At 30.4% G+C, this 12,103-nt stretch overlaps 2 protein-coding genes across 5 annotated transcripts; one reads left to right on the top strand and one right to left on the bottom strand.

Annotated features, from left to right (window-relative positions):
* The first annotated feature begins 239 nt into the window (after window positions 1-239).
* Window positions 240-2,842, top strand: LOC124497378 (aldehyde dehydrogenase X, mitochondrial). Of its 2 annotated transcripts, none has more exons than XM_075734291.1 (4): window positions 240-1,088; window positions 1,165-1,537; window positions 1,621-1,766; window positions 1,837-2,842. In XM_075734291.1, the coding sequence occupies exons 1-4, from the start codon at window positions 1,059-1,061 to the stop codon at window positions 2,749-2,751; spliced, it is 1,464 nt and encodes a 487-aa protein (XP_075590406.1). In that variant the 5' UTR covers window positions 240-1,058; the 3' UTR covers window positions 2,752-2,842. The 2 variants fall into 2 exon arrangements, with proteins under 2 accessions (XP_075590406.1, XP_046916983.2); XM_047061027.2 differs by having other exon boundaries at window positions 1,612-1,766.
* A 304-nt stretch (window positions 2,843-3,146) lies between these two features.
* LOC124497379 (ras-related protein Rab-34) lies at window positions 3,147-7,765 on the bottom strand. Of its 3 annotated transcripts, none has more exons than XM_075734296.1 (5): window positions 7,634-7,765; window positions 7,089-7,504; window positions 3,825-4,604; window positions 3,587-3,753; window positions 3,147-3,523 (listed from the first exon to the last, which is right to left on the bottom strand). In XM_075734296.1, the coding sequence occupies exons 3-5, from the start codon at window positions 4,001-4,003 to the stop codon at window positions 3,243-3,245; spliced, it is 627 nt and encodes a 208-aa protein (XP_075590411.1). In that variant the 5' UTR covers window positions 4,004-4,604; window positions 7,089-7,504; window positions 7,634-7,765; the 3' UTR covers window positions 3,147-3,242. The 3 variants fall into 3 exon arrangements, with proteins under 3 accessions (XP_075590411.1, XP_075590410.1, XP_075590409.1); XM_075734295.1 differs by having other exon boundaries at window positions 7,093-7,504; XM_075734294.1 differs by lacking the exons at window positions 7,089-7,504; window positions 7,634-7,765 and adding an exon at window positions 4,697-5,206.
* Between the last annotated feature and the right edge of the window lie 4,338 nt (window positions 7,766-12,103).

Raw genomic sequence — 12,103 nt, 5'->3', positions numbered from 1 at the left:
CACGTGTTTATTTTTGTTGTCTAATTGCCATTGTCTTTAGTGGATACTTAGTTTTTTTTTCTCATTTTAGTGTTTAGTTGTCGAAAATTCAATGTCATTTAATTATCGAAACACACACACACATTTGATGAACGCCCAACGATCATCATCACCATCATCATCGTATTCATTTTTTCTTTATGCGTTGATGAGATTACATGCGTGCTGGATTATCATCATTGAAAATTAAAAACGAAAAAAATGTGATAGGTAAAACGCGTTTTCTAGTTCGAATTTTCAGGGTGTATTCAGGGGTTCATGTTTATTATTTTTCACAAATCGATGATATTCTTGGAATTGAACAATCCGTCCATGTTTATTATTTATTTTTTGTGGAGAAATTTAATATATCAACATTATCATTCAATATATATTTACTTGATAATTTTTGTTTTCTTTTGCAGATAGACAATAAAAAAAAATGATGAATTTGTCCTTGAATGATAATAATGATAATAAACGAATTTTTTTTTCTCATCATTATCATCATCATCATCATCATCGTTATTGGCAGCAATGATGAAAAAAATTGTGCTGGTGATAGTGTTGTGGTTGATAATAATAATTATTCTAATGGACAAAACAATATGTTGGTGTGTATGTATCAGCAGCAGCAGCAGCACTAGCAGTTCATTTTGATAGAAACAAAATGAATGATGAACATGAATAAAAACTTGATTCAGAAATAGCAAATATGTACTTATCACGTAATGAATTGATTTTTTTCTTTTTGTTATTTTCTGGTTGTTATAACTGTCATCATCATCATCCATAATCGTTGATTGGTAACCAAGACGAAAAATATTTCTTCTTCGTCTTCTTCGTTTACTTCGAAGTTGTTGTTGGCGCATACATATAAAAATACATTCGTGACAATTTTTTTTTCATTCATTCAGTTGTTTTTTCTGGTATCATTAATTCAGACGGTTGTTGGTGATATTTATTTTTTCTTCCAAGTTTTTGTTTTGTTCATTGGAAAAAAAGTTTCTATTTTTATTCATAAAAAAATTCGAAATACCATGGCCCAAGTGGAAGTAAAATATACTCAGGTATGACGATGATGATTTCATTTGAATTTTTCTTCATTTTTTTTGTTCAATTGTATCTCAATAACAAATGTTTTAGATTTTCATCAACAATGAATGGCACGATTCGATTAGTGGTAAAACATTCGAAACAATCAATCCATTTACTGAGGAAAAATTGGCCAATGTACAAGAGGGTGATAAAGCCGATATAGATCGTGCTGTTGCTGCGGCTGTTGATGCATTTCGTTTTGATTCACCATGGCGACAGATGGATGCATCACAACGTGGTCATCTGCTATATCGTCTTGCTGATCTTATTGAAAGAGATCAAGATTATATTGCTAGCTTGGAAAGTATGGATAATGGTAAACCAAAAACAATGGCATTGTTCGATGTTGATTTGGCCATCAAAGTTTTTCGTTATTATGCCGGTTATGCTGATAAAATTCATGGTAAAACCATTCCAGCAGGTAATTTGATTTTGATTTTGAAACCGATTCGAATCGTATCAAAATTCATTATTATTTTGATATTTCATCAATAGATGGCAAAGTGTTCGCTTTTACACGAATTGAACCTGTTGGTATTTGTGGTCAAATCGTTCCGTGGAATTTTCCGTTTTTAATGGCTAGTTGGAAATTTGGACCAGCATTGTGTGCCGGAAATACCGTCGTATTGAAACCAGCTGAACAGACACCGGTAATTACTAGGAATTTTTTCTCCTTGATTTATTTTCTAATTTTATTATTTCAATTCCGAATAACCATAGTTAAGCGCTCTATATTTGGCCAGTTTAACTAAAGAGGTTGGATTTCCACCCGGTGTGGTCAATGTTGTACCTGGTTTTGGTGAAACAGCCGGTGCAGCTTTAGTTGATAATCCAAAAGTCGATAAAATTGCCTTCACCGGTTCAACGGAAATCGGTAAATTAATCATGCGAAATGGTTCACATTCAATGAAACGAATTACACTGGAATTGGGTGGTAAATCACCATTGGTAGTAACTGAAAATGTTGAAGATATTGCACAGGCTGCACGTACAGCACAGGATTCATGTTTCCTGAATATGGGCCAATGTTGTTGTGCCGGTACCCGGACATTTGTTCATGAATCAATCTATGATGAATTTGTTAAACATTCAGTGGAATATTGTCAGTCACATGTATTTGGCAATCCATTCGATTCAAAAACTGCATTCGGTCCACAAGTGGATAAAACCCAGATGAATCGAATACTTGAAATGATTGAATCTGGTAAACAGGAAGGTGCCCGTTGTGTTGCCGGTGGTAATCGTATGGATAAACGTGGATATTTCGTTGAACCAACTGTTTTTGCCGATGTTACCGATGGGATGCGAATTGCACGCGAAGAAATTTTTGGTCCAGTACAACAGATTCTTAAATATAAAACACTGGATGAAGTTATTGAACGTTGTAATGATACAAATTATGGTCTAGGATCGGCTATACTCACCAATGATATTAATGAAGCAATGAAATTTTCACGTAGTATTCGTGCTGGTTCCGTTTGGATCAATATACCATACATGATACCGGTTAGTGTACAAACACCATTCGGTGGTTTCAAAGAAAGTGGTGTTGGCCGCGAACTTGGTGAAGATGGTCTTCGTGGTTATGGTGAAATTAAAACTGTTGTCATTATGGATCGTGAAAAGAAAATGTAAAGAAAAACCGAAAAAAAATTTTTTCCTATTTCAACAAACAGTTGAAATATATCCATTTTATCCAGAATAAAAATTCGAATTTAAATTAGAATTTTTTGAAATTTTCATTTTTGCTTTTTTTTTTAAAAAAAAGAAATTTTATTTTCATCGCCCATTATTAACCAAAATTATGAATAAAACGATGATTGGTAATAAAAACAATCATCATCAACAACATTCCATTTGGTCATCGTTGATGACTATTGCCATTTCTTTATTAATCATTATTGTTTGGTATCTGATTGTTACCCACAATTGTACGGAACAAATTCGTTCTTCAACACAAAAAATTCGTATATTACCATCACCATTGGCGCGTCAATTCAGAAATCATCAACATGAAAATCATCAAATGAACAAATGAATGTAAGTCTATTAGTTTTTTTTTTTTTTTGGTACAAATTAATCATTTACAACATATAAAATTGGTCAACAATGATGGAATCGTGATTCTATGGAATAATCGTTGATCCAAGATTTGATGACCAAAAATGATTGAGAAAATCGTTGAAAAATTTATTCAAATCTCTACCACGTGAATATTGGCGTATAATGTAAATTTTGGCTTGAATTTGATGACCATAATCAATGATTTGTGTACGTGAAACATGTGACGATGTTGATGAATGTTCGGTGGACGATGATTCCATACTGATGAATCGTATCGTTGGATCATTTTCACATGCCAACATATAAACATTATTATTGAGTGAAGAATTTTGTTCACGAAATTCTGTAACAAAAACAAAGAAAACATTTACTATAAAGCAACGAAGACAAATTATATTACACCCACTATTTAGCCAATATTTCATACGTTGAAATGTTGCCGGATTGGACATCTGACAAACACCAACAATGGCTTGAACATTATCAAAATAGATTGATGCCAATTGATCGTAACGTTGAAATTGGATGATCATATTCCATAGATCCAATGATATGATTCGATTCTTGTGTTGACTAAATCAATGGAAAAAAAACAGAATCAATAATGGAAAGAATAAGCAATTTTTGTCATTATTCTTACTTACAATCGAAGTGTATTCAATTGAATACCCATTGCTGGTTGATAACCTAATTGATGATTTTTTGAATACTGGTGTTTGATACATTTTTCATGATTGATAAATAAATCCAATTTACTTGATTCGGATAATGATCCGACTAGTAAAATTTTTGGATTCTTCTTAGATTCAGATCTTGATGGCATGATGAAAATTTTTTCAATTTTCAAAATAAAAAAAACCACGTGTTTTTAGTGTGAGAGTGCATACGCGAATGGGTCAAAATGATGAAAAAACAAAATTCAAAACGTTTGTCTATCTATGTGTGTGTGTGAGTAAGTGTTTATTTCGTCCAAGGACAAAAAGTTTCAATTTGGACATTGAACATGAAACCAAACAAACAAACAAACAAACCAGCATTATGAGCAAAAAGTTTTTTTTATTATTTATATTCAAACAGCCAAAGAAAAAAGAAAGAAAAGTTTCATATGAAATTGCAAATGATGATATGATTTGAAGAAGAAAAATCATATCAGAGAAAATGATACGATTCTTCATCAATTTTTAGCCAAAAAAACGTCCCAAAATTCCACGTTGAAAAAACCATCTTATACCATTAGTTTGTTGATCATTTTGATTATAACGTGGATAAAAACGACCGATTATGGATGATTGTCGTCGAATTTCACGGCTACCACCACCAACACCACCAATCAAACCACGACCAATGGTAACTAAACTTCGTATGACAGTCGATTCAGCCGATGGTATCATCAACGAACCAACAATGGCCAAGATGAATAAAGTCTATATATATATGGAGAAAGAACAAGTGGATAAATAAATAAATAAAAACCGTTCCAGATTTACAATAAAAAACAAAAAAAAATGATACATACAAAAAACAAGTTGGTTTTCATTTTCTTTTTGATCTCGATTCGGGTAAATAGAATACGGTAAAAAAAAATTCGGACAAATTATGACGAGTGGAAAAAAACAACCAAGTGTGTATGTCTTGTTTGAGTTTCCAAACTTGAACTGATAGACCAAGAGAATTTGGCTACCGATATTTATAGTCGAAAAAAAAAATTTTTGATCCAGGCCATAGCCATGGTCAAGTTGGACGGTCCATCAGAACAAAAAAAAAGTTTTTTTTTACTGTGTACTAGGTTTTTTTTTATTACACCTGTTGTTTGTGTGTTATCATGATTGTAATACACTCAAACACACACACACACACACATTGCTTAGCGATAAGACGACCATATAATAACCCTTTTTTCTAATCTTGTGATAATAAATGACGACGATTTGGGAATTTGATTTTCCCTACATTTTTGTTCTTATCAAATCAAATCAAGAGAAAAAAAAACGAAAAGATCGATTTATTGATCGACCGTTGTTGTTGTTGTTGTTGTTCAAAGTTCAAAGCTGTTGGTATTATGTTGAAAAAAGATTTTTTCTAAAGAAAAAAAAAGATTAAATTCATGGCAAAACCAAAAAAAAGAGAGATCAATTTTTGATTTTTTAAAAATTTTGAAATTTTTTCGATAGCAAATGATTGGAAATCTCGTGTGTTTGCTTCAAGCATTTACACATTTCCGTGTGTTTGATTTTTATGTTTACAAATGTAACATTGTTTCGAATTTGTAAATCAAATCGAATCGATAATAATCAAATTCCAATCAGATGATTCCAATTTGTTTTCACATTAGATCAATAATCACCAATATCGATTAGTATCCATTGCAGTGAATAATAAAGTATCAATTTTGGAATTTGATTAAAGATCTAGATCATATTTAAAAAAAAAAATGGTTCAATTTGATTCGGTCATTTCATTTGACAGCCAATGGTCAGTGAGTGTGTGTGTGTGTGTGTGTGTGTGTAATAAACAAAATAATAAAACGAAAAAAAAGTTTTTCATCCTTTTCGCTCATTATTTAGCAACACACCTACAAATTTTTATTTTCTCTCGTGTTTGAATTATTGGAAAAAATGATGGAAATTCACCTCTTGAACATTATCATTATTTGGAACTTGAATAATGAAGAACAAAAAAAAATTGAAACTAATTTACGACCTTGTTGTGCATATATACGATACACAACGTGTTTTGTTTGTTTGTTTCGTGTTTATGTGTGCGCACATCACAACACATATTCATGACAATCAAAACGAAACCAATCTTGAATTTCATGCCATTTTTTTTTTTTTTTTTGCTTTCGATGATTTGATTTGATCCAAAAGAACAATTGACCATTTCGTTGATTGTGATCAAATGATTATCATCATCATCATCATCAGTATTATTATAATCGGATGAATGTAGAAAAAAACACATTTTTTTACATGTCTAGAGTCTAGACCGTTTTTTTTGTGTGTGTGTTCGTTCATCATTATCATGATTATCGAATCATTTGATGTGACTTGAAACACACACATGTTTTTTTCATATAGACATCACTAGAGAGAGAGAGATATATATTGATTTATTATTGATCACCATTATCATTATGATGATTTCAAGGTGAAAATTTATTCAGTGTGAACACAACTTAGGCAGCTGATGTGAATTTGTAATATATGAAAAAAACACACACACACACATGGCAACATCTTTTGAAAATTTTTTTAAAACATTTTTAAATGTCGATCAATGTCAATGATGATGATGATGATCACTACATATCAGGCAAATTAAGACATTTCAAATCATCATCATACATTTTAACATACAAACAAACTAAAAAAAAAAACTAAAACACACGACAATCATCAATCCAAAAAAAAGGCGAAACAAAAATTTTATCTAAAAATAAAAAAAAGAGAGGAAAAAATGCCAATCGTAAAGCTAATCATCATCAGTATCATGAATTTAAATTCAAAATCTTGATTCAAGAATGATTAGGTATGTTGATGATGATGATGATGATGATATTGACATTAACTTTTTTTCCAATCATCATCAACAATGGGCATTGAAAATCATGATCAAGATCAAGATGTTGATGATGATTAGCCATTGAAATTATAAAAATAACGGCTCAACTGGTCATGTTTTCTTTTTTTCTCTCTCTCGTTTTTCACCAAACTAATAGTTGGTTTTTGTTGTTTTCAAAAGTCTATCATCATCATCATCGTTGTTGTTGTTGTTGTAATATATATCATGTAACAATCTTTTAGGCTTAAACAAAACAAAAAATCAATAAGATGAATGATTACCACACACACACACATAGACAGACAGAGATACATGATTGATATGAATTTACATCATCAGCTACACACCTACCTGTGATCCGCATTTGAAATTGTTGTTGTTGTTGTTGTTTATATTCATCGATTAACAAGTTGATTTTCATCATTTTTTTTCTTTCATTGTTGACCATCCAATATTAATCCATGACAGATTATCATTGTTGGTCAACAATAAAAACAATTCCATCAATTTCATTTAAATTTAAATTCATCATTATTCAGATGACTAACTTGTTTTCTTTCTTCATTCAATCTGGTAAAATAAAAATGAACTAGCTGAACCGATCAATGGAAGGTGATGATGAATTCAATGTGTGTTCTGCATCTGGTTGAGGGTTGAAGGATAAAAATTTTGTGTGTGTGCATGTGTGTGGTTGACTTCTTTTCGGTTTTTTTGAAGAAAAGAAAAACTTGTTTATAAATTTTCGAAACCAGAATACATTCTCCTAAAATTACATATATAAATATAAACATACATCAAATTCTAACCGATTCAAAAGATGACAAACAAAACAAAACAAAACAAGATTGCATCAACATTTATTGTTGTTGTTGTTGCTTGCTTGCTTGCTTACTTGTTCAACCGGGTTTTTTTGACCAATCATCGTTGTTGTTGTTGTTGTTAATGTTGTTCAACTTTTTTTTCTTTCATAAATTGTCCGAGTATCGCTTGTTCGTTCATCATCATTCTCTTTATTCACCATCAATCTACATTGGATACGGACAATGTTGTTGTTGTCGTCGTCGTCGTCGTTGATGATAATATCCATGAATCCAACAATCAAATTGATATACCAGCTGGCTATTTTTTTATTTTTTTCGTTTTCGTTGTTGTTGCCATTAGTTGCCTTAAATGAAATTTCGTGCTTCTTGTCTCTTGTGATATTCATAAGTTGCAGTTGTTGTTGATGTTGTCTGGGCAGACGATATTTTGAATTTTAAACAAAAAGAGAATGAACAGAAAAGAGAGGAACTTTTTTTTCGAATAAAAAAGAGATTTTCGTATTCATCATCATCATCATCATCACGATGATCATCCGAAGAAAAAAAAACAGTATCACAGCAGTAGCCATTCACAAGACATTGGTGGTGATCGGGTAAACACATACTCACATGATTGTTTCAAATGAACTACGATTCAAGAAAAACAACAACAACAACAACATTGGCCAACAAATGTTGTTCAGTTTTATAAGACTTTTGTTGTTGTTGTTGTTTTCTTAGTTTGTTGCATTCTCCATTGATTCGGAAACAAACAAAAAAAAAATTTGAATTTCATCATGAATATTTCGTTCAAGTGTATATGTGACATTTGAAATGAAAATGAATTTCCTTGAATGTGAATCATAATTCTGTCCACATATGTTTTTTTGTTTTTTGATATCTGATGATTGTGTGCTTCATTACAATGGAAAATGTGTCCATCCATTCCATTTCATTGTCGTTTTTCATCTGTGCTATATATTTATATTCAAATTTTGACAACGGAATCAGAATGAATGAAACAATATGACGAGATATTAGCATATGTTGTGTCCTTTTGTTTTGAAGTCATCATTTAGTAGCTGATTGTTCCGCATTTTTGATTCATTTGGTGGTTGTTTTAAACAGTGAACAATCTTCAAATATAACCGGCATTCTAATTTTTCCCGGAATTGGTATGTAATTTTTTCTTTCTTTCTTTTTTTTTTTTTTTTTGTTGAATCATTAAAATTTCATTGATCGATTATGTTGATGATGATGATGATCATTCATCATTATGAAAAAAAACAAATCGTGACATTACCATCATTACATATTCAGCAGCATATATTTGACGTTGAATCATAATCAATGATGGATTTAAATTTCTTTGTTTTTCTTTCGATGTAAAAGACAACATTTCTGAAATCCAATCCAATCCGATACATTTAATGATCATAAATAATCCGATTGAACAATCGTTCCATAATTTTAAATCATTTCTTCATTTGTTTGTTCAAATCTTAAATTCAATCCATGATTATGTTATCATTAACGATGATGATGATGATGATGACTCTTATTTTATTGGAACGAAATCAAAAACATCTTTGACATCATAATAATCGTCATCATGTAACTGTAACAAAATTTTCATAATAAATATTAATAGGTATTAATAGAAGATAAAAAAACAATGTTTATGAAATGGCTAAGGTGATTACTTACTTAATTGGTTTTTTTTATGATTCAAAAAAAAAAAAATTGTCGTGGTCATACAAACATGACAAATGATGATGATGATGATCAGATCCTCATTTCATTATTCCATTCAGCCAATATTAAAATAATAAACATCTGCTTGCCATTGATGCTTCATGCATGATGATCCATTTTTTATGGATCGACCAAAACAACAACAACAACAATCATTATCACGATTGTGATGATGATGATGATGATGATGATGATCTAAATCTTTTTTTTCATCATGAGAAAAAAAATATGTAAAACCAATCAGCAATCCATGTCGCGTATTCTTTGCCATTCGTGCCAAAAGTGAAAGAAACAAAATTTTTTTTTCTTAAATTAATATCTTAAGGCTGTAATTTTGAATATTACAACAACAAAAGTTGAAATCTGCTTGAATTCAGATTAAAATTATCCAGATTTTTCTTTTTCTTCTCGTCTTCGTTGTTGTTGTTGTTGTTGAATCAAACATTCAAATTGAATCATTCATTGTCATTGGTGGTGGTGGTGGTGGTTATCTATCCAATTCTTGTTGTTGATCTAATTTTCTTCAGGTCAAGTTCATTATTCAAAATTTGATTACATTAAAAAAAATTCACATGTTTGTCTTGTCGGGATCTGTCATCAACAACACATTATTCTGAATGAATCAATGTCGAAATATTCGTTTCCATGTAATCATCATCATCATCATCATGAGGCAATATTGCAATCAACCAAATCACCAAGACAACAATAACGAACCACTATCATTATTATTCGTAGGTTATAAACAATTGTAAATAAAACTATTGCCAATGTCAACGGCCGTCGTATCTGTGTACATTGCTTGATTGCTCGGTCAACGCCTCATTCACATATTTGATCATTTTTTTTCATCATAATTCCATCAACGGTCACTTCTTGAAAGTTTATCAGGAAAAAAAACATCATCCAAATATCAAAACGATTTTATATGTGAAAATTTCAATTTCAAATTTAAATCATAACTTCGATAATGATGATGATATCATTTCAAGGTATGTTGCCCATGTGCAATTTAAATAACATTTTATCTTGTTGTTGTTGTTATGGCGATGATCATTATTACTGAAAGAAATAGAAAGATTATATGTGATTCTGATATATTATATTAACTTACGTTATTTATGTGTCTTTGACAAAAAAAAAGAAAGAAACGATATCATCATCAGCCATGATGGTAAATGGTGATGGCAGTCAATGATCAGTCATCCGATATATAAAGTAATAACGGAAAAAAATGATAAAGTGAATGTATCGAAAATTTGACAATACGGTTGAATGAATGAAAATAATGATAATGATGATGATGATGATACCGGTTTATATTTTGTCGGTTGATTGTTGGTTATATTGAAACCAGATAATAAAAGATACTCACCCTACCCTACAAGGTATTGAGATTCATTGAAATAAATTTTACCGGTGAAAAAAAAACATTCATTCATTTCAAATTTCGATTCGGTTGGCCAATGATGATGAAAATTATTTGAAATGTTTTTTCGGTTTTCGGTTCGTCGTATTTGTGGCCATTTTCAAATTGACACCAAACAAAACAAAAAATCATTTCAATGTTTCAATTTTACATTATCGAATCTTTTCATTTCATGGCTATATCGACTTTGGTGGTTGGCCAGTGTGCATCGAATGATTTTCTTCATATTCATGATGATCGTGTTGATGATGATGGATTGAATTTAATTCAGTTGAAAAAAAATATCTTGAGGTTCATTGCATTGGCATCATAATCATCGGCAACAATTTTCAATCAATTTCATTTCATGGAATCAATGGATCAAATGTGTAACAACAAGGATTTTTTTTTTGCATTGTTTTTCTTAAAAATTTCGTTGCTGAAAGACAAAACAAAACAAAACAGAAAAAACATTTTTCATGTCATTTCGTAATTGACCAGGAATTTCCTTGAAAAATAATAATAAAATGAAATGAAAAAAACGATTTGATTACGACAACGAAGCACCTGTAACAAAATTTGATGGTGAAATTTTCGAGTTTTTCTGTTGTTCTTTCTGAGTAACAGTAACAGCAACAAATGGCATATATGCAAATGGCAGATAATAAATTTTGATAAATTCAAATTCATTGTATACACATACCGATGACGACGAAGACATGTTTTTTGCCAAATTCAATTGATGATGATGATGGTGGACGAGTATGAAGATGATCGACATGTGAATTGACGATTTTTTTTGGTTCCAAATTTAGAAAATTTTTCATTTTCAAATCCAAAATTGAGTTCGTTTCGGATCAATCGATCAATCGATGTCGATATCGATTTCAAATTTCAATTTTTTTTTCATGAATGTAGATTTGATTTGATATTCAAGCAAGCAAGAAAGACAAAAAAAAATCGATCCGAAACGATTAACCCAAAAATGAATAAAATTTCGTTCGTCTTCAATTCATTTTGGTGTTCCATTTTCCACAAACTTTCAATTTAAAAACAAAAAAAAAAATTTTTTTCTTGATTCAAATCACTTTTTGTATATAAAACACAGACAGACAGATTGATCAATCGATTTGATTGCAACTTGTTGACAATCATCATCATCATCACCAATGTTTTTCAAAAACAACTAAAAGGCAAAATCAAAAAAAAAGACGAGAAATGGAAAAATTGAATTTCTTCATTCATTCATTCATTCATTCAAATCAATCAATCAATCAACCAACAAATTATTCGATTGATTGATTTGAATGAATGAAGAAATTCAATTTTTTTTCAAATCATCACAATTGTGACAATTATAATAATAATCATCATCATTATCATTACAAAAATGAAATAT

Source organism: Dermatophagoides farinae, chromosome 9 (genome assembly GCF_024713945.1).
Source record: "Dermatophagoides farinae isolate YC_2012a chromosome 9, ASM2471394v1, whole genome shotgun sequence".
In the NCBI taxonomy this organism is placed as follows: Eukaryota; Metazoa; Arthropoda; class Arachnida; order Sarcoptiformes; family Pyroglyphidae; genus Dermatophagoides; species Dermatophagoides farinae.
The sequence above is the reverse complement of the archived record's forward strand: the minus strand, read 5'-3'. Positions and strand labels throughout refer to the sequence as shown.